The sequence below is a fragment of the Bufo gargarizans genome, chromosome 1, assembly GCF_014858855.1.
Source record: "Bufo gargarizans isolate SCDJY-AF-19 chromosome 1, ASM1485885v1, whole genome shotgun sequence".
NCBI lineage: Eukaryota > Metazoa > Chordata > Amphibia > Anura > Bufonidae > Bufo > Bufo gargarizans.
In genome coordinates this window covers 681,355,794-681,379,438 of record NC_058080.1, presented here as the reverse complement: position 1 = coordinate 681,379,438, position 23,645 = coordinate 681,355,794, and the positions used below count along the sequence as shown (strand labels likewise).

The 23,645-nt window shown below is 44.0% G+C and overlaps 1 protein-coding gene across 2 annotated transcripts in view; it reads left to right on the top strand.

The window, feature by feature from the left end:
- Positions 1-23,645, top strand: part of IPO11 (importin 11) — a 482,369-nt gene that overhangs the window by 65,772 nt on the left and 392,952 nt on the right. For both annotated transcript variants that reach the window (XM_044276158.1, XM_044276159.1), the window contains exons 6-7: positions 15,653-15,785; positions 19,155-19,213. In XM_044276158.1, coding sequence (XP_044132093.1) covers positions 15,653-15,785; positions 19,155-19,213 — 192 coding nt within the window. The remainder of the gene's footprint in view (positions 1-15,652; positions 15,786-19,154; positions 19,214-23,645) is intronic.

The window sequence follows — 23,645 nt, the reverse complement described above, 5'->3', positions numbered from 1 at the left end:
ACACTGAGCTGTGATAGGGAGAGAGCTGCAGCAGAAAGGACGCACACACTGAGCTGTGATAGGGAGAGAGCTGCAGCAGAAAGGACACTCCCTCTGAAAGCAGACATGTCCCCTGAGCAACAGTCTGAAAATAATCTAGAAGAGCAATGGAGGAAATGAATGAGGAGATCTCTGGATCCATGTGAGGTACATGGCTGGTTCTAGCTTTGTTAGAAAGAGATTGTCATATACTGTATGATGTCTAATTTCCTTTTTTTTTTATATTCCTAATTTCTTTTTTTTTTATATCAGTAATTGCATGACCTCTGTCATAGAAAGTTATGAGAAGGACCATGCCATACCTCAAGGATTCCTAGTTCCTAACAATCCGGCCAACGAGATGGCCACCTCCTTCCCCTGCAGTATGCGAGCTGGCTTCATTTGTTGAAGGGCACTTCTTATTTGCCTTGTGTTAGCTTAATAGATTGCTTGTTGGGTACAAACATTCATTATATGGGAGAAATCTGTAATAGGCATCCTGACAAGTGAAAAGCAGTATCATTCATTAACATGTCACTCGCTTAAATAATTGAAACCGAGCGCTGCGCAGTATAAACTTTTTCCACGTATTAAATATTCTATTCAGCTGCTTTAAATGAGTTTTGAAATTGTTTTCCGTGACCTGCCGGTGAATTGAAGTGCCACGTAACTCACAATCCTTATACCTGGGGTGTCCAACGAGACAAAGCGAGGCTCGGCGCCAGCCGTCAACCGGTTCCCTAATATCCTTAGTATTAAGTAATTGGCTTTTACCTTTTTTTTTTTTTTTTTTGCCAGGAAGTTATTTTCGAGTCCTGCGGTGACAGTCCCAAGCTAGTTTGGAGTACAGAATCAATTTCTTGTGTAATGAATATATTTCTTCCCCATGGAACCAGTTGCTATGGTGAACTAAATGCAGTATGTTCTTAAAGTGTTACCTGCCGCAGACTATGTCCCAATGATTTATCATATATCCATCGGTAAGACTCAGGTAATTGAAGTTTAGGCCAGGGAGTGACATGAATCAAAATCAATGGGCTTGTGACGGCCTTGACACAAGGAACTTAAAGGGGTATTCTGGTTGTTTGAAGTTATCTCCTGTCCACAGCATAGGGGATAACTATTAGATCAGTGGGGGTCCTACTTCTGGGACCCCCACTGATCACAAGAAGGGGGACCCCATACCCCCTGCGGCCCCTCTGAAATGAATGGAGTAGCCAGTCTCACACGTGTGTGGCCGCTCCATTCATTACCTATGGGAATTCGGGAGATAGCCAAGAGCTGTACTCTGCTGTCTCCTCAACACCTGTAACAATGAATGGATAGGGGATAACTTAAAAAAAAACTGGGATATCCCTTTAAAGGGGTTGAGACACTTAACTAAAGGGCATTTATCGTGTAGAGAACATTAATACAAGGCACTTACTAATGTATTGGTATTACCCATATTGCTTCATTCATTGGCTGGAGTCATTTTTCCATCCCATTATATGCGGCTCATTTCCATGGTTACGACCACCCTCCAATCCAGAAGTGGTGGTCGTGCTGGCACACTATAGGAAAAAGCACCAGCCTATCGGACCTCCCACGATCCTGGACGACACTTTTTTCTATAGTGTGCAAGCACGACCACCACTGATGGATTGTAGGGTGGTCTGTAACCATGGAAACAAGCAGCGTATAATGTGATGGAAAAATGAATCTAGCCAGCGAATGAAGCAATATGGGTAATACCAATACATTAGGAAGTTCCTTTTATTAACTTCCTCCACATAATAATGCCACTTGCTGAGTAACACAACCCCTTTAAGTGTCAAAACAACTGGACATGGAGCTTCATTAACCACCTAATCATTGCTTATCACTTTGGAAACAGAACAGTGACCAAATGTGATTTATGTCTTCGCCTATTGAAAGTGTTTTTTTTATATATTTTTTTAATAATAGAAATACAACCATTATTGTTCTCTTAGATCTTTAGAGCTGTAATTGGCTGCGTTAGCCAGATGGGGGAGCTGTGTAACAAGTTTCCTTTCAAATGCAATGTACACCTGCTCTTTAAGGTCGCTGTAATAGAAAAAAATAGATATAAATTGTGCATTTAAGTTGCTGGGTAAAAATGTCATTTTAGCGGGATTAATGCAATTTATTAACCACTACTGATATTTACATATCCTACAACCTTACAAAAAAATAAAATGGAAAGGAAGAACGCTGCTGCTTGGTTTAAGGAGAAAAATGAAGTAGAACTGAAAGAATTGTTGTGGCTGCAGGGTCTAAGCTTGTGTGTATGGCAAAGGAAAAAATACGTTCTTTTAGGTATTAGATTTATTATGTTATTTGGCGCTTGCAAATACAAACCTTTTATAATTAAGTGTAAACAGTGTATAGCGGGTATATAGGGTTGTGGAGGTTCAGTGCAAACAATGAGACCTAGAGAGTAATAGATCTTTAGAGTAAGTATAGTGAACCTTATGTACAGGCAAGGAAGAGCATTTATGTTTGTTAGGAAGCCATTAAAGGTTTTTCTTACTTTGCATCAGCATCCAGCGACCTCCCTATCCAGCATTTTGCATAGAACTGTATCTGTGGTTCACCTGATTAAAGTTCTCTCTTTCTTTAGTTGATCCGAGGGTCAGTTCCCGAGTTGTTTGGCTGTACCAGGATGGTCTCTTTAACATGATTTGTTGTAGTATTATTATTATTATTATGTGTTTCAACACATTAAGCTAGTCAAAAAAGTGGTGGCGACATCTGTAAGATACTTTTTTCTTAATATGCAAATTAAGTATTGGGTGCAACAATTTCTCCGCTGTTGCTCTTGTTGCACCCAAGCTCCGCTCCTTTCTGTGGCCAGCACATTCCTCACTGCTTGGATTGACAGGGCAGGGCTGTGGCAAAGCACAGAGGGAGGGGCTGGCTGCTCAAAGGATCGGACCTTTGGTGCGGCGGGAGCAACAATGTTGCCCTTGTTGCACCAAACGCCTACTTTGCATATTAGGATAAAGTTTTATGTGTCTAGGTGGAGAGGGAGATTGTTAGTCATTTATGAAAGTAGCAGTCACATGACCATGTCCATACAGCTCTTTCTTATTTATTTTATTATGTCGATGGGCGTGTCGAAGCAACAACAGAGGCAGTGATAGGGGAGTGTCTATGTAAGCAGCTAGGTGGGAGGAGTTATAAAGTAGCTGGTCGTTGTTAGGGGTGGAGCTTGAGCTGTGGTAGAGGAAGGAGAAGTGCATCATGGGTTTGGTTGGATACAGGAACAGGAAGTGCTACCTACAAGATGAAAACAAACCAGAGGGATTAGTTTTCATGGTGACAACAGCTCAGGAGAGTCCAGACTGAAAAATAAAAAGCATGGGGAAGATGTACATGAGGTAGGCAACTACTACAGCATATCTGTTAAAGGGTTGCCCGATTTTCTCATATTAATGACCTACCCTCTGGATACCTGTTTGAAGAGAAAGCAGCATGCGTGCGAACGCTGCCTTTTCTTCACTGTTTACCTGCTCGCCGTGTAATTACATCTCCTGCACTGCAATGTTGACGGCAAGCAAGAAACAGTGAAGAGCGCTGCGTTCTCTCCAAAAAGCTTTTTTGCTTCCCTTAGGTAGGTCTTGAGCAGGTTCCAATTTTAGAACAAGGCTTTTCTGCATTTTTTTCAATATTCCAAAGGCCTCATGCACACGGGCGTTGTTTTGGTCCGCATCCGAGCCGCAGTTTTGGCGGCTTGGATGCAGCACCCATTCACTTCAATGGGGCTGCAAAAGTTGCGGGCAGCACTCTGTGTGCTGACCGCATCCGTTGCTCCGTTCCGTAGCCCAGCAAAAAAAATATAACAAGTCCTTTTGTTGTCCGCGCTTTGCGGACAAGAATAGGCAGTTATATTAAAGGCTGTCCGCGCCGTTCCACAAATTGCGGAATGCGCACGGACGCCATCTGTGTTTTGCGGATCCGCGATTTGCAGACCACACAACACACCATGGTCGTGTGCATGTAGCCTAAAACTCAGAATGATCCATAAAGGAGGCGCCATGTTATATCTCATACCTGTAGGCTCTGCTCCGGCTTCTTACTCTAGCCCCTGTCCTAGGGTTTTTCCCGACAAGACAAATCAAGTTTTTGACAGGAATCTGTCACACTCGGCTATGTCGAAAAGGTGTCACAGTTGTCAGAAAATAGTCTAAATTTACCCTTTTCACCATTCAAAGTAATATAGGGACTTATCGAAACACCCAAACAAGCAGAATTGTGACCCCCCCCCCCACCTGTGGATATGCTATTACAATTTTACCCAGACAGCCCCCTGTTATGAGCATTTAATGCTCCGATGCTCTCCCTTGCCCTGTGCTGTATCACGCAGGGCAAGGGCTTTTTTTGTTTGTAACAATACACGGCTGGGTGGAGGCTCCCGCCTAGCAGTGTCCCTGGTGACATTACCATCTCTGGTGGGCGGGCGTTAGCGCTGCCCTAGCAGTTTTACAGGGCAGCCTCCGCTTAGCAGTCCTTATGGAGAGCCCGGTATGTCACTGGAACTCCATAAAATGCCTTTCCTGCGCGATTCAGCACAGGGCAAAGGAAATGCTCCAATGCTCATAACAGGGGGGCTGCCTGAGTGAAATTGTGGGTATTTCCAGGTTCAGAGCCCTTTAATGTTTAAGATGGTGAGCCTCTGTGGATTAAATGAGAGCATTGCTTGTCATATGACCTGCATACCCCCAAATCTTTATCATACAAAAGCTATCCATTTCTAGCCTTGTTTTTGTTGTTGTACTGTGTATGTTTCCAATGGCTTATGTATGGCTGAAGTATCGGGCCATTGCAGCAGCCTAGTGCTCCAACATATTCCAGTTCTAATCGCTTACATTAGTCCCTGTCCTTCAGTGCATTAAAGGGGTTGTGCAGCCAGTACATATTGATGGTCCATCCCCAGCATACGTCAGCAATATCTAATTGGTGGGGGTCTGACACCCCGCACCCCCAACGAACAGCTGTTTAAAGAGGAGGCAGTGTTTCTACAAGCCCTACTTACAGTTCAAGATTACATTGCTCGTTGTCTCGAAAGTCTCAGCAGTACAGAGTACTTACAAGAGCTTTTACTATGAAGCGCAGTGTAATCTTTAGTACCAATGCTGCCTCCTCTTTCAACAGCTGATCAGCAAGGGTGCTATCCCTACCGATCAGATACTGATGACCAATACTGAGGGTAGGTCATCCATATATACTGGCGACAAAAACCCTTTTTAAAGCAGTTATCCCATGTCTAATGTAAGAAAATGGAAATCAGACATCATATAGTACATGACAAAGCTAGAACCAGCCCTGCACCTCACATGGATCCAGAGATCTCCCCATTCATTGCTCTGCTAGATTTATATCAAGCTGACAGCTGAAGGGGAGTGTCTTTTCTGCTGCAGCTAAGGGGCGTGTCCATGCTCTCCCTATCACAGCTCAGGGGGCGTGTCCATGCTCTCCCTATCACAGCTCAGGGGGCGTGTCCATGCTCTCCCTATCACAACTCAAGGGGGGTCCATGCTCTCCCTATCACAGCTCAGGGGGCGTGTCCATGCTCTCCCTATCACAGCTCAGGGGGCGTGTCCATGCTCTCCCTATCACAGCTCAGGGGGCGTGTCCATGCTCTCCCTATCACAGCTCAGGAGGTGTGTCCATGCTCTCCCTATCACAGCTCAGGGGGCGTGTCCATGCTCTCCCTATCACAGCTCAGGAGGCAGTTGAAGGATAATACCGAGCATGTGCGGCCATCTCAGGCTTTGTAGTACATTTTAGAATTCACCATTCAATTATAGCTACCATCTGTCTGCAAGGAAGAAAATGCCAAAATAAACCTTTCTGTTTGTACTGCATTTTATATTTTATTTTGACTTTCATCTAACATCATTTTTTCAGAAAATAAAATAAAAAATTCAGAGAAAACAAAGCATTTAAAAGAAATGCTGAGTGTGACACCACCCCGAAGGAAAGATTTGTACCTTTTCCATGTTTTGGATCCTGGTTGTGATTTACAACTACTGGTGTAAAATTCTGACCAAATACTGACCTGTGAAAGGGGCCGGCTAGACGGGAGACCAGATCAGGGGACATTGCTATTCCTAACTGTGCCAGCCAATGCCCTCCATTACAGTGTGAGCCACTATACCCTCCTAACTGTGCCAGCCAATGCCCTCCATTACAGTGTGAGCCACTATACCCTCCTAACTGTGCCAGCCAATGCCCTCCATTACAGTGTGAGCCATTATACCCTCCTAACTGTGCCAGCCAATGCCTTCCATTACAGTGTGAGCCACTATACCCTCCTAACTGTGCCAGCCAGTGCCCTCCATAACAGTGTGAGCCACCATACCCCCTATCTGTGCCAGACAATGCCCTACATTACAGTGTGAGCCACTATACCCCCCTAACTGTGCCAGACAATGCCCTCCATTACAGTGTGAGCCACTATACCCCCCTAACTGTGCCAATCAATGCCCTCCATTACAGTGTGAGCCACTATACCCTAACTGTGCCAGCCAATGCCCTCCATCAGAGTGTGAGCCATAATGTCCCCCAATGCCTTACATTACCAAAGTGCCAAGAACATACCCAAAAGATACTCCCATCCTTGTAGAAAGTGATTACCCAGTTTCCAGTTGCTCCTTCTGAAAACTAAATGTAAGAACTTGCTTTGTCTGTATTATTTCTGTGCTTAGTTTGCTCCTTTTCCTTTTTTTCCTATGACAGTTCAGCATTTTTAAGGCTTCAGAACGAGTTGCCAGTTTTCCATATAGTTATGGTTTTAACGTATAATAGTTGTGCCGGGACCAATTAAAGGTAATATGTCATGAGATGGATCGGTATCAATCCAACCTAAATTCTAGATGCGCTCCGGTCACTACTTTGTATGACCCTTGCTCACATTCTCATAGATGCTGCCAATCCGGAGAAATAAGCATTTTTATGTTATATTAGCCCTTAGGTACAATGAAGGCAGTGCCGTTGCACCCAGAGGCTCGGCTCCCTGTCTCCTTTGCTGCGCCCCCATCGCTAAAGCCCCATTCACACGTCAGTGTTTGGTCAGTGATTTCCATCAGTGATTTTAAGCCAAAAGCAGTTGCGGCTCTAAACACAGAACAGGCGCAGATCTTTCCCTTATACCTCATGTCTGTGGAGGCTCCATCCTGGTTTTGGCTCACAGTCACTGATGGAAATCACTGACCAAAACGTTGAAGTGTGAAGGAGGCTTAAGACTGACATATTCATGCCTGGACATGAAGTCTAGTGGGGGCCCGTTTGGTTCATGCACTGTACAGAGGTGGAGACCACCAGGTGCTCCTTCCCTGTACAGTGCGTGCGCCAATCGCGCTCCCGCAAGGCTTCATGGCCGGGCATGAATATGTTTTCTCTACCTGGCCTGTCAGTCTTAGTGGTTGGAGGCACAGCATAGGAGAAGGGGAGCGGAGCCTCTGAGTGCAACAGCATCACCCTTGTTGCACCCAGGGGCTAATTAACATAAAATAAAAAGACTGATTAGTCCGGATTGGCAGCAGCTATAAAGATGGGACCAAAAGCCATACAAAGTAGTGACCAGCACTCATTGGTTTAATACTGATGTAGCTTGGTTTAATAATGTGTGTTGAAGGGCCATTGTATCCTCGCTTGTATTATTGGTTTATGCAAAGTGGGGTAAATTGACAGTCTATATACCATGGAAGGCTGCTAGAATATTCCTATTAATTTAATTTTGTGAGATGGCACATACCAGATCTCTCCACTTATTACACAGGTATTGACTCTCTATATATACTTGCACTGTGCAAATATTATATTGGAATTACATATTGATTAGTCGTCCACCTCCCGTGGATGTAGCCCCATGTTTCCTCCTACCTTACATTACGTACATGTTTCTCTGACAGACCCCAAAAGACCCATAGAAGTAGATAGTGATATTCACATCTCCCTCTTTCACATTGTGGTCCTGGTCTCGCGGAATAAACCTGGAGACCATTGTAGACCATTGTGGTCAGTTGTCTCCAGCGGTCACCAGGGCCATGTCCTATAAGAACATATGGACCTAATTGCCATATTATAAAGTATGTGTGGTGCAGCTGCATCACGGGCAATATTGAATACATTTGTGTGAATCAGGCCTTAGCGGAAAGATGCATGTTATCAACTGGCATCCTCGGCACACGGGTATGGGCACTTCCCTTGCTTCCTGAATCCTAAAACCAGAGCAGACGCTGTGATACCTGCTTGCATTACACTTAAGTGGCCCATTAGCCCAATCAAGTTTCCATGCAGTTTGCAACCACGCGGTGATAATTGATGTCTATTGATGAACACTTTTACAGTTGATAGTTAAAAATGTGGATAAATGGCTGCACCACATCCCTATTGATATTTTGCGCTCTTACCTTTGTAGATAAAGTAGAAAGCGTATAATCACACATCTCTTCTTGAGAGTACAGAGATAATTATTTTGCTTCAGTAATTGAAATCCTCATCAATGAAACATTTCACTCTGAGGCGTACACCTGCTGTGTGTTTAGAGAGCTGTAACAGGAGTTTGCTAAATGCATTTGTGGATGCGATCTGAATTTTAGGAGAAAGTCACGGAGAAGACCAGTTTTAAAGGGAGCCACCTGTGTAAACCAAGTAGGAATTTAATTCCTAGAAAATGATGCAGTCCAGTAGGTTAGCAAGTTCTATATGGAGCCAATGGAGACGCCTGCCTGTTTATGGCTATGTCTACCCAACGACATTTGTCGCGTGACAGTTTTTATAATGATAGTCTATGGTGACATACTGCGACGCGACAGTTGCAAAAAATCCATTCGAGTTTTGTCGCGTCGCAGCATGTCGCATTACGTCATAATAGACTATCATTATAAAAATTGTTGCACGACATTGGTGCGACAAAATGTCGTGCAACAAATTTTGCAGTGTAGTTGTGCCCTATCTGTCGCGCGACACATGTCGTCATGTAGGCCTAGTCTTAATCTTTGCAAAGACCTAAGGGAATTATCCTAAAGGTGTTATCCTGATTATCCCCTGGTTTTTACCCTTTAACTTCTATACAGGAATCTGGCCATCACTGCAGAGCACCTGCCAGGCTGCTACCTCTTGAAATAATCCTGGTGTATTTGGCAGCTGACCCACGGAGGTCATAGAGAAGCACTAAGGGGTCAGGCAATACTTGTAGTCAGTAAACAGGCAGAGGTCAGGGCAGCCAGAGTACATGCAATACAGTGAAACTAATCTGAGGTCAGGGCAGGCAGCAGAGTATTGTAGTTGGTTAACAGGCAGAAGTTCGGTAAACAGGGAGACTATCAGAATAGCTCACCTTCACTGGTAAACTAGAAACCTAAGCTCAGGCAAGGTGTGAGAGGGCTGTCCAGCATTTATAGCAGAAGCAGATTACCAATTAGAAGCAGGTGTGCAACTGCACAAAGAGCCAGCAGGGGAGTGGTGGGGAAGGCAAAAATAGGAGGAGTAGTAGTTCACTGAATAATGTGCCTAATAGGAGTAGCAGGGCAGTGATGGACGCGGGCTACTCTGGATTTTTGCTCTTTAAATTCCATTGTGAGATCACACATTTAGAGAAGATAAAAAAAATGGCTTTGGCAAGGTCCATTCCAGTTCTTTTCTCTTATAGGGATGGAAAGTAAAACAACTCGTAGCTGAAAGAGGACCTGCCACCTCTCCTGACTTGTCTGCTTTACTAACTAGTTGCATTCTCCATGTATTAACAATTCTGGAACATCTATTGGTATGACTCTATGATGTCCCATTCCTTAATTATTCCTGCTAAATGTTATGAATGAATTTGCTGTGAAGGTCCTGATGGGGGTTACCAGTTGGAGGTGTGTCCCTGCACAGTCTGCCATTGTCAGATTATGCAGGGACACACCTGCAACTGGTAACACCCAGATGGACCATCATTGCAAACTGCTACAAATTCCTTCCTAATTTCTATCAGGAAACATAAAGGAATGGTACAACATAGAGTCATAAGAATAGATGCTCCACAATTGTTATTACATGGTGGATGTGAGTGATTACTAAAAAAGATGTTAGGAGAGGTGACAGATCCTCTTAAAAAGGGAGCTGTAGTGACAATTTTATAATTTTTTGGGTGGGAAGAGGGAAATAAGCCACTGCCAGGCCACGCCTAGGAGGATTGGGTATGTTGAAATCAAACTTGGCCGGTTCTTCTTTCTCCCATCACCTGCCGTCACGGGGGAGTCAGAAAAAACCCTGATACATTTGTTTGCCGACCCCACTCTGTGTGGCAACCTTTAGTTAAAGGTGGTATCCAGGTTATAAAAACTGATTGTCTATTGTAAGGCCCGGCTATCAATATTAGATCAGTGGGTATCGGTCTCATGGTGACCCTGCCAATCAGTTGTTTTAAGGAGCCACAATGCTCCTATAGACAGGTTATTTTTTAAAACCACAATACAGCACTTCTAGGGATGCATGTGCCTTACTGTACTACTGCATTCCTCCGGCATTCGTCTTATCAATAGAATGTTTTGCTACATGGTTTCACGCTATCGGCGCTGATGGAAGGTCTTACAATGCGTTCACATGCAGTGATTAAATTGGCTAAAACACAATTTGACCAAAGCATGTGAATACACCCTAGAAATCTTTTTACACAGTATTGCAAGGTCGCATTTCTGCACCCACACTACGACTGCAAATCCCAGCCCAGTCGCAGATCTGATCACCAGACGATCAGACCCACGATCAGGTTAGCATTTACAGCTGTAAGGCTCCATTCAGACGTCCATAACGTGTTTTGTGGATCCACGGATCCGCAAAACACGGACATCGGCAATGTGCGTTCCGCAATTTTGCAGAACGCACATTGCCGGCACTAATAGAATATGCCTATTCTTGTCCGCAATTGCGTTTTTTTCGGTGGAAACTAAGAATAAATTAGAAATTCTGTCTTTTTTTATTTTTATTTTTTACGGCGTTCACCATAGGGGATAATTTATGTAATATTTATGTAGTCCGGGTCGTTACGGACGCGGCAATACCAAACATATGGGGGATATTTTCTTTTTGCAATTTTTTTCATTGAAAAGCGTATTTTCAATGGAAAAAAAAGCATATTTTTTTATTTTATGGAAATTTTTTTATTTAATAAATGTGTATTTAAAAAAAAAAAATTTTACTACTTAAAAGTCCCACAAGGGGACTATAATATACAGTATTTTGATTGCTTTTAAAATGTAATGCATTATCTCTATAAGGCATTACATTTCAATAGCAATGCTATGCAAACCTTGACCAGCAGGCTTCGCCAGAGAGGCACAGCCTGCTGGAGATAACTGAAGACAGGCCCGGGGCCCTGATCGGAAGTAAGGTAAGCTTCCGAACACATCAGCACCCCGCGATCTTATTTTCGGGTGCTGATGGGAGACAGAGGGAGTCCGCTCCCTCTGTCACCACTTTACATGCAGCGGGCGCCATTGCTGTTAGAGCAGGGTCCCGGCTCTCATGTGTGAGCCGGGACCGTGCTCCCCGCTGCACGGGGGATCCGTGCAGCGCTTAGACCGGGCCGCCGTAAAAACGCGGCGGCCCAGCCTAAGGCCCCTTAGTGACCGCCGTAAAAACGCGTATGGGTTAAGAAAAGACAGTCAAGAGCTGAAGTAATGTCTGTATTCCGCTCACATTGTTGTATTTTCACCTCATATTGTAAAAACCTGTCTGGTACGTGTTCAAGGAGTACTTATTTTTTATGCTTCTCAGATTAAAGCGGAGTGCAGAGCTGGGAATAAGAAAGAGACAACCACACAGTTTGGGATTACGATGAGAAGTGTCCCTTCTTGTAGCATGCTATATCTCAGGTTCATGACTTGGGGGGTGCTATCTCTCCTTAGGGAGAGAGCGTCTTAATCGGCGTGGGGAGACTTATAGGCCATACACGCTCCTCTGTTATTCTGGGAAGAAAGGGATACAGATGAGCTCTTAACAAGCTCTGCCTCTGATGCCACCAGATGTAAGGCAGCTATCCTATCAATGTTCGAGACACGACTCTGATATTAAATAAGCCAGTACCTCATCTGCAGACAGCTGTTTCGGGCTGATTGCCCCTCATCAGTGCAGAGCAGAGAGTACTGGCTTACCTGGGTGAGAGGCCTAAGTTAGTATTTGGAGGGTACTTTCTCTTATTGAGGAGAGAGCGCTTTAATCGGCGTGAGGAGACTTATAGGCCATACACTCTCCTCTGGAATTCAGGGAAATGTTTGTGTTCCTCTTGTACGCCGTTTAACTTCGCTGAATGTTTTTGCATTCGGGATAAGTGGCTTGTGATATTGCTGTTACCAGTAATAGTCATAAATGATAGCAGCGGCAAGTAATATAAACCATGATGAAATGTCTCTTCCTGGAAGTACTGGCGTCATCTGAGAACAGGGCCCAACTGTCCCTGCGAGTTCTTATATTAGGTGATGGCTGATCACTGTTCATGTGCCGTTCACTCAAAGTATCTGCTCATTTGCCTTTTCCATTGCCTACAATTACCACCTGACGCCGATGAAAACTGGGAATACACTGGCTTTTGAGACATCGATCATGTTAATGTTCAAACATTTGTAGCCACGAGGACTGAACTTTAATATAAAATATATTAGTTCTGGATACCTAGAAAAATGTAATGTGACCAGTAAATCAGATTACACACTGATCATTTCCAGGGGTTACTGTGGCGAAACCAACCTCGCCACTGGGTTTTGGAGAGGGCTGTTTAAAAGCCTCTTGCCTCAGGATTATGGCCCATAGTAACTTTAAAGGAGAAGACAGACCGGCCGCACAGCTTAAATCTGTCTGTGGAATTGTATTTTATGTTATTATGCGTTCGGTTAAATTGTATGTTATGTGAGGGCACCCAGATAGCTAATAGTATTGTATTTGTGTATTCTGAGTGCCATTCACCTAATGATATGCACTCAGACTTGAGCTATCTGGGGATATGTTAAATGTCTGTGTTTGCTGTGGGGGTGTGACATTGTGTGTTTAAATGGTGATGTCTGTCCTGTCGTCTCCACATGTGTATCGGTGATCTCCCTTTGTCCTGAGAGATAATTGGATTGCCTTCGGTTGTCTCTGGGACAGAGAGGAGGAAACCATGATGCATTGTGGGGATATGTTGTATCTGTCCTGTGTCGCAGTCTCCCTTCTGGTCCTCTGGGGGCGTGAACGATTGGTTGCTGTATTTACATTGTGTGTGTTGTGAATTACTGATTGGTTGTATTTCAAAACCCTGTGGGCGGACCTGTATTTGCAACAACTGTAATAAAAACCAGGCTGAGTGCACGTCAGACCACTGCTGACCCTCAACACGGAGCCTTGTCTCGTTATTGGGGGATTCCCTGTATGCTGTTGGAGACTGATTGCCAGGAGTGTAAGCTGATTGTATCCTTTTCCTGTTCGTCTGCCGGCAGCTATTCACGAGGTTCCAGTTTGGAGTGCTATTTTGTATCCAGTTCGGGAGTTTGGTGTTCTGCAGTAGCTGTGCCTGTCTCTCAAAAAGGGGCATATCGCCTAAACGGATTTTAACCCCTTGTCTGCTGAAACGGTCCGTTACAGTTACGACCACCGCTGCAGTGCAGACACGAGGTGGCCGAGCGGGAGATGCTGTGCATGCGTGCCTTTGAACACTCCCGCTTTCCTGGCACTCTTTCCTATAGAATGCAAGCACGACCACCACTGCTGTATCGAAAGGTGGTCGCAACCCCTGGAAATGAGCAGTGTGTAGTGTGATAGAAAAATTAATCAATCATGGAGACAATATGGACCATCCACAATAGATTAGTAAGTGCCTTGTTTTCACTTTCTCTACATGATAAATGCCACTTGCTGAGGTGAGACAACCCCTTTAAAGGACATCTGTCACCAGTTTTATGATGTCCTATTTGAGGGCAGCATAAACGGCTCACAGAGACCCCGAGCAAGACACTTAGGTCAACTACTTGAATTGACCCAGTTGTTTTGCTAAAATCTATCTGACTATCATATTGGCAGTTTTATGTTAGACAAGAATTCAGAAGAGAAGGATCTAGGGGTCCTGATATCAGACTGCCGAGTGCACAGTGTGGGCATGCAGCTGAGAACGCAAGTCAGATGCTTGGCTGTATAGCTAGAGGTATACCCAGTAGAAAGGAGATTGTGATCTTACTGTATAGAGCGCTAGTGAGACCACATCTGGAATCCTGTGTCCAGTTCTGGAGACCTAACCTACAAAAATATATACAGTATATATAAAAATTGAATGGGTGAACGTGGGCTACAAAAATGGTGGAGGGTCTGAAGCATAAAACATTTTAGGAGAGACTTAAAGGACTTAGGGGGTCATTTGTCAAACAGAAATATGCCTAAATTAGGCATATTTCTGGTGCAGATTGCAGTACAAAGGTCCTTTGCGCTGCAATCTGCGACTTGTCCCTGCTCACGCCAGGTCTAAAAAAAAGGGGGCATGGCGGGGAAGGGGATGGGCCGGCAGGCCTGTCTCATTTACAATTTCCCACCGCCAGGTTTAGGTGTCTTAAAGGAAAAGGGGGGCACAGTCTAAAATTAGATGGGGGAAGATCGGAACCAATGTCAGGCAATATTTTTACGCCAAAAGAGTAGTTTAGGCTTGGAACAAACTCTCATAAGATGTGGTTGCGACAGTAAGTGAATTTAGAGGGCATCTGTCTGCAGTTTTGTACCTATGACACTGGCTGACCTATTACATGTGCACTTGGCAGCTGAAGGCATCTGTGTTGGTCCCATGTTCATATGTGCCCGCACTGCTGAGAAAATAAATTTTTAAATATATGTAAATTAGCTTCTAGGAGCAACAGAGGCGTTTCCTTTACACCTAGAGGCTCTGCTCTCTCTGGAACTCTCAGGACCTCTCAGCAGTTTCTCAGCAGTGGAGGCACATATGAACATGGGACCAACACAGATGCCTTCAGCTACCAAGTGCACATGTAACAGGTCAGCCAGTTTCGTAAAACTGCTGACAGATGCCCTTTCACATGCCTGGGCTGAACACACATCTGTCCAAAGATAAGTGATAACATGAGGGCGGACTACATGGACCTCAAGGTTTTTTCTGCTGTGTTTCTTCTATGTTTCTATGAAGTATTATACAGCCTGTAACTCAAGGAACAATGTAACAAGGTTACTCTTCTTTTATATGGATTAGGTGTTCAGTAGGTGACGTGCTCCAAGACTTTCACTCCTATACGGAGACATTTTTCTAAAAATCCTTTGCGTTGATTGTAGAAAGCATTTCATTTCCCCCACTGTGTTTTATTTGTCTCTAAAGTCATAAGTGATTCAGCCGGCTCTGCTGGACTTTAAAGGCAGTCATTTTTCAGGTTAATTCTTTGAAGTGCGCAGGATGCATCATTGTCAGTCACTTTCAGAAGCCGCTGACTGGAGTCTCCCGTAGATTAATCTCTCCGTAAATGGAAGGTGACCGGATGCTGAATGCCAATTTAACTTTGATTTAGTGAAGTCCCGAGAAGCCCTTTTTCTCCCCTGCCTTTTACTGCACTTGTGTCTTCGGATCTGCACGCGGATCTATCATTTCCACCCCTGACTTTATCCTGTGTTTGCATTGCAGCTGGCCGCGGAGATCTACAGTTTTGCTTGCTGCCTCTGGAATCATCACGCGGACACATTCCTGCAGCAGATCTGCTCTGAAGGGGACCCGGCCGCCGTCAGCTCCTTAGAAAGATCCTCACTGTCACTGAAAGGTCTGCGCTGAAGTCTAATTTAGTAAATCAGAAGGGGCTAACTGGTTCAGACCACCCTTGTTCTACTTCCCTATTGAAACCAGATCCCTCACCCAGTGCGGCTTGTGCCGTGGAGCACTGGTCTCTAACCTGCAGCTCTCCAGCCATGTGAACTACAACTCTCAGCATGCTCTGACAGCTGCAGGTTTTCAGGGCGTACTGTAAGTTATATTTCTAGCACAGCATTTGAGATTTTTTTTTTTTTAAATATGCAAGTTAGGGTTTAAAAGGGTTGGCCCATCTCACACATTGGTGGCATATCGCTAGGCTGTATCCCCAGTGTCAGATAAGTAAACAAGGGTGCACCATGCAAGTGTGGATATCCTTCATTCACTTCTGTGGGAGTGCCGAAAGTAGCCAAGCACCGTCTCCGTTATTCCTGGAGCTCCCACAGATGAGTATGGCGATGTGGCGACGTTTGCACAGTGCACTCTTCATTCACTTCTATGGGAGTTCCGGAGATAACTTCGTAACTCCTGAGTAAGTGAATGGAGAGCACACCACGCATGCACAGCATGCTCTTATTCGCTTTGGGGGCCCCATTCTAGACATAGGTGCGGATCCGCATGTTTGTGACATTGGTGTCATATCCTAACTTGTGAGCTAGGGCAACACTTTAAGTGCACCGTGGGTGGGCCTTAGCCACTCAGTGCACCTAGCTCCTCATCTCTGCTTCCCTGGAGACTCCTTCCGTCATTTGATTGACAGGGCCAGGTGTCAGGGAAGCACAATGGAAGAGCTAAGGTGAACCGAGTTGCTCGGGCCACCTGTCTCTAGAATGTGCCCCCTTAAGACCTTATTTGCTTTTTTCTTAGAAATACTTATTTCTCCAAAATAAAACATCGGGTCAGGGGATGAAAAGTATGGTTTTAATCAGCAGAGTCAACCCTACCAAGTGTTATGGATGGTTTAATAGGGATGATCCTGATGACTAATGCACTTTAGGAATTACCTTGATCAGCATGTTTCTGTGTGGTCAAAAGTAGTAGTCAGAAATGGTTCGGAAATACGGGTGGTTTTGCACTTCATTTGTACTGTTTTTACATATATGCAGGGAAAGCACCTGACGTACATGTCAGATGCATCCAACAGCCTCCATTCACCTAACAGAGGTCAAAAGAGTGTTGCTATGCTGATATACTTCCATATTCTGTTATGGGATGCAGAAGTGTGCTGCTCTATTCTATATAGAGCAGAGATGCACAACCTCTTTTTGGTCTGAGTGCCATTGGTGTATTTCAAATGTCAATCTGCGCTCATTTGCATCAGCTGATGTAAAGTTAATGACGGGGAACGATTGTTGTGGGGACACTAACACTACGTTTTTTTGTGTTTTTCACTTTTTACACTGTAACAGAGCTGATCAGGGTCTGCTAAGTACCCGCAGCTCTGCTCTGCCCGAGACGCCCGGCAAGCACTGTCCAATAGAGGAAGCGGCATAGCCACTAATTCTATTCACTGCATATCGCTCATTAAGCACTATGCACCGAGAAAAGCAGGATAGGAGCCATAAACCACAGCTGTGCACCCCCAATATAAAGACATCTTATAAAAAAAAAAAACATTTACCATAATATATATTTTTTAATTTAACATGAAAGTCTGTGGGCCACAGATACTATTGTATGCCTATACTGTGGCATCCCTTGGAGGTAATATGTCCCCACGCTCTATCTCTGATGGACACTGCAAACACATTAGACAAGTGTGCCTAATTCTTCAGTGATCCTGACGCCAACTTCAATTTTTTTGTATTTTGACCTGTCTTTGCCAAAAAATTGTTGGTCTTAGACTTAAAGGGGTTGTCCCATGAAAAATATTCTAAGTTTTGTAAGCCAGCACTTCTAAATATGAATGCTTTTGTCATTGGATGTATTAAATATTCAGCATACCATCTAAGCGTCCGATAAAATGTATCTGTATAGTGCTGTTCATTCTTTTCCTTACTTCTTTGTCCACCTCGCTGAGGTGGTCACACATGGTCAGTTACATCTTTCAACTGCCACCAGCCATACCTACTGTTGTGATGGTTACAGGGAGGGAGGACCCGTTCCCCATGAAAGGACACGCCTTTCCCTGAACCGCCTGCTTGAAATAACTCTAGCAGAACAATTGTAGCAATGAATGCGGGAGCTCTAGATCCATGTGTGGTACAGAACTGGTTCTAGTTTTGTTAGAAACTTTTACTGATCTTAATTTTTTTTTACCTTAATCGGGATCACTCCTTTAAGTACAGCCACATAATACCACCATAAGCCATCTAATACATTTGTAGCACACTTATTTTCACCATTATAAAATCCCATCTCCTGCATCAATTTTTTTTTAAATTCTGTAATCATTCAGGTAATAATCTGTTCATGTATTATAAGGCTACTTTCACACTAGCGTTCGGGGCTCCGCTTGTGAGCTCCGTTTGAAGGCTCTCACAAGCGGTCCCGAACGCATCCGTCCAGCCCCAATGCATTCTGAGTGGATGCGGATCCGCTCAGAATGCATCAGTCTGGCACCGTTTGTCCTCCACTCCGCTCAGCAGGCGGACACCTGAACGCTGCTTGCAGCGTCCGGATGTCCGCCTGGCCGTGCGGAGGCAAACGGATCCGTCCAGACTTACAATGTAAGTCAATAGGGACGGATCCGTTTGAAGTTGACACAATATGGCTCAATTTTCAAACGGATGCGTCCCCCATTGACTTTCAATGTAAAGTCAAAACGGATCCGTTTGCATTATCATGATAATGCAAACGGATCCGTTCTGAACGGATCTAAGCGTTTGCATTATAGGTGCGGATCCGTCTGTGCAGATACCAGACGGATCCGCACCTAAACGCAGGTGTGAAAGTAGCCTAAAAAAAGGACAATACGGACACTAAAATGATGAAAAGAGCAAGTGATGAATCCATGAAAGCTGTCACTGCGCGCTGACACAGAGTTGTTCTCTCCAACGGGAAGGACTCTGCCCGTGTGTTATGATAATTTCTCATGAAGTGGGACTCTAGAAAATTGAAAGAGGTCATAATAAATGTTAACCTGCGGAGGAGAATAATGAGGCCCAGACAAAAGTGCGATAAATAAAAACAAAAAAGGAGGAATGAACAAAATGCAAATAACAGCAGCAAAGTGGATAAAATCAGCCATTTATATTCCATTAGGACGACGCTTCTCTGTGAGGCCAGTGACCTTTCCGGTTATCTCGTCTTCACTTCTGCTTTCTGCCCTCTGCTAAATGCCGCTATGGATGCGATTTTATTATTAGTTTGCAGGAGTTTCTTATCTTGGTCGCGTCTTCTTTTGGTCTTATTAGCGTACTGCTTTGTTTTGTATTTTTAGTGCTCCGTAAGTTGACTGTCCATGGGTTTGCTGATCCTCTCCAGAACGCAGAAGTCATGGTAAGGGCTCATGTTGTAATTGTCAATGTTCAGTATGAGCTGTACGTGCTGTAACGGCCCAAAGTATTTGGCTGGTGGAGCTTTGTACATGTAGTCCTGGCTCTGGCCACCAGTGTTACAGAGCAGGAGGAGCTGAGCAGATTGATATCTAATGTTATGGGCATAGATTCAGTATAAAGGTTCATGCACATGAACTTATTTTTTTGTCCGCATCCGTTCCGCACTTTTTGTGGGTCAGACGCGGACCCATTCACTTCAGTAAGGCCGCAAAAGATGCGGACAGCACTCCGCGTGCTGTCTGCATCCGTATGTCTGTTCCATGGCATCCGCAAAGATAACAGGTCCTATTACTGTCCGCATTACAGACAAGGATAGGACTTATCCATTCTGCAAAATGTGGAATGCACACGGCCGGTATCCGTGTTTTGCAGATATGTAATTTGCGGACTGTGTTTTTGGTCCGCATCCGATCCACGTTTTTTGCGGATATGATCCGGACCCATTTATTTCAATGGGTCTGCAACAAAATCTGTGTTTCTGTTCTGCAGCCCCGCAAACAAGATAGAACATGTCCTATTCTTGTTCGTTTTGCCGACAAGTATAGGCATTGTTACAATTAGCGATAAGCGATAAGTGGTACCTTGGAACCGAACCCGAATTCGGGAAATGTTTTTTTATAGTACAAAATAATTTCTGAAGTTATTACCTGAAGTCTCATGAGACTTCGCGAAGCAATAGCTTCAGCTCATAGGAGCCAATACATTCAGGAGCTCCGTACAGTATTGGAACAAAGTTTTATGCGAATCGACTTTGGATGTTTCATCCGAAGTCGATTCGCTCATCCCTAGTTACAATGGATCTACAAAAAACAAACAAAAAAAAAAACGGATGCAACACGGACACTGCATGGACGTCATCCGTATTTTTTGCGGATCCGCGTTTTGCAGCCAGCAAAATACATATGTAAATGCACCCTAAATCTCTGCTGTTTCTGTGCTTAGGATTCCAGAGGGTGGTCCAATGTGATTGACAGCTACCTCTGTATGAGGTATTCATAGCAAAGATAACTGTCATTCAGTGGTTAGGACCGCCCACTGGACTCCTAAGTACAGAAAGAGCAGAGTTTATAATGAATATAATATAGGTTATACTGAATCTGGCAGATTTGTTTGCAGTGCTGTTGCATTGTGTTGGATTTTGTATTTTCAGCTTTGTGTATTAGGATTTGATGACTATGGTTTATTCTGTTTTAACTTTGTCATTATGGGGTATTGAGTGCAGAATAATAAGCAAAAATGTGATGATTTTTTAAAGAGGACCTTTCACCGATTATGACACTGTTAACTAAGAATACAGACATGGAGAGCCGCGCCCGGGGATCTCACTGCACTTACTATTATCCCCGGGCGCCGCTCCGTTCTCCTGTTATGCCCTCCGGTATCTCCGGCCACTAAGTTATGGTAGGCGGAGTCTGCCCTTGTTCTTCTGTAGCGCTGGCCAATCGCATTGCAGAGTTCACAGCCTGGGAGAAAATAACCTCCCAGGCTGTGAGCTCTGCGCTGCGATTGGCCAGCGCTAGAGCAGAACAAGGGCAGACTCCGCCTACCATAACTTAGTGATTGAAATCTCCGCCTACTATAACTTAGTGAGCGGAGATACCAGGAGGGCATAGCAGGAGAACGGAGCGGCGCCCGGGGATAATAGTAAGTGCAGTGAGATCCCTGGGCGCCGCTCTACATGTCTGTATACTTAGTTCACAGTGTCAGGATCGGTGAAAGGTCCTCTTTAAGTTTTAGCCAAAGGCCGTAACATCACAGTCTGAAAAAAGTGATAGGGTCTAAAGACTTTTCGAATCCACTGTATCTATCTCATATAAATCTGTCCGCTAGCGCTCATTATTAATCTCTCTGCCTATCTGTCTGTCCATCTATCTATCTAATATCTGTCTGTGTCTGCCACTGCCCCCCTTTTTAGATCAGGCACGGGCATCTCTCACTTGGCCCTGCATGCTGCTTCACAGGCAGTCCAGGCCTGCACCCCTTCTTCTGTCACCTGCTACGCTCCATGCGCCCGCTGCTCTCCATGCGCCCGCTGCTCTCCTTCTCCTCTGTTGCATGCTTAGGCCTGCGCTCCTCTGCATCTAAAAGGGCCAGTGCGTGCAAATTCTTCCCCAGCATATGGCTTGCTGTCCTTATGTATTTAAAGAAGCACTCCCACAAAAATGTTTATCTAAATTTTAGTATGATTGCATCTCTAGCTCTCTGCCATGTTATCTGTCTATATTCTATAAATCTCGTATCTATCTGTCTAATGTATCTATCTCTCTATCTATCTAATATCTATCTATATCTATTTTCTATCTATCTCATATCTATTTAATATCTATCTATTATCTATCTATCTATTTATCTATCTAATATCTATCTATCTATCTATCTATTAGGCTACTTTCACACTTGCGGCAGAGTGATCCGGCAAGCAGTTCCGTCGCCAAAACTGCCTGCCGGATCCAGCAAAACGTCTGCCAACTGATTGCATTTTAAGACAGATCAGGGTCCTGATCCGTCTTACAAATGCATTGCAAGAACTGATCCGTCTATCCGGATCTATCTATCTATCTCATGTATCTATCATGTCATCTGTCTATTTATCTGTCTATATCTTATCTATATATTGATCAATCGTTCTATATATAAATTTATCTCAGATCTATCTAATCTTTCTGTCTCTTTCTCTCTGTTCTTTGTATCTATCTATCTATCTATCTATCTATCTATCTATCTATCTATCTATCCATTATCTATCTATCTATCTATCTATCTCTGTGCCTCTTTATGTCTCTGCCCCCCTTCTCTTCCATTCTTTCTAGTTCAGCTCCCAGCAGATTTGGTCTTTGAAGTTGATCCAGAGATAGATAATCTATCTGACCCCGGTAAAGCAGATGTCAGTGGTGGACTATCTGGCGCTATAAAGGCAGTGTCCGCTAGCCACCATTCACAAGTCCAGTTCTTATCTGCTGCATTATTACTTGTGCCTTTAACATTTCGTCCCCAGTCTCCTCAGCAATCCTTCTGCTCAGGAAACGCGATGCTGCGCTCCCGATAGAAAATGGAATGTGATTATTTTTGTCAATCAATTTGCGGCTGAGTGACAGCGTGCTAATTGACTATTAGAGCTATACCTACATGATCAAAATGTTATTATGGGTAATTAGATTCTGTTAGCACACACCGCTCGCTGAATGCTAAATCTTGGCGACAGAGCGCGAAGTATCTTCGACAGTTCTCTATTGGTGACAGAAAACAATACAGCTTTTATACAGGGCAGAATACCTGCAGAGCGGCAATTAAACGTCACCGCACAGGCGTCTGCCCGCGTACTGAACACATTTAAGGATTTCTGCTATTTGGCAAAGTGTAACATTTCTTAGAAACTGAAGCTACGGACATCTGTTATCTGTGTGACAACACGGAAATGAGTAGAATTTTACGCACTATAAGACGCACTGGACGATAAGACGCACCAAGTTTAGACAACAACAAATTATAAGGAAAGGGGTTGTTCCACGAAAAAAATATTCTACAGTTTTCAAACCAGCACCTGGATCTGAATACTTTTGTAATTCCGTGTAATAAAAAATGTAGCATAGCCACTGAGTTATCCAATAAAATGTATCTGTATAGCGCCACCTGCAGTTTATTTTTTCTTATTTCTTTGTCCTGCTCACTGAGATGGTCGCACATGCCCAGTATCATCCTTTAACTGCCTCCTTTTTTACATTAGTGGGATGACCCCTTTAAAGCCTCCCTGGTGATTTAATAAAGTAGGGGGGGGGGGGGGGGCTAATGTCAGTAACGTACACACACAGCACAGCACTACTGCATACACACTTGACAAACACAGCCCTGCAACATGCAAATGACAAACAGCACTACTACATGCACACACATAACATCTTGTCTAAAAACGGCTAAAAAAAGAACTATAAAGAATTTTCAGCAATTGAGTAAGGCTCTGTTCACACTAACCTCATGTCTATGAAACGGATCCCAATTAATTCTGCTGGATCCCATTGACCTTTAATGGGGTCGATCAGGTTTCTGGTGTGGTTTCAGTACACTGTTTTTGCCCTACAAATGCTGTAAAAATGCTTAAGGAAAGCAAATAAGGGGAATGTGCACAGAGCCAGAAAATTAGCGTCTGCGTTGACTTATTCTGGAGTTCCCACCAGTAAATATGTTTTGTAAAAAATGTGTAGAAATTTACGAGAATTTTTAGAATTACTTTGCTGTTTCTTAACCTCATGCAGGCACAGAAAATTTCTCGAAGGGTCTGTGAACTGAATGCTTCACTAGATCTATTATAGATGTCATCAGCCGGCCATTCAACCACCGACACTTTGAAATAGAAGTTCCAGAGATGTTCTGGGGCC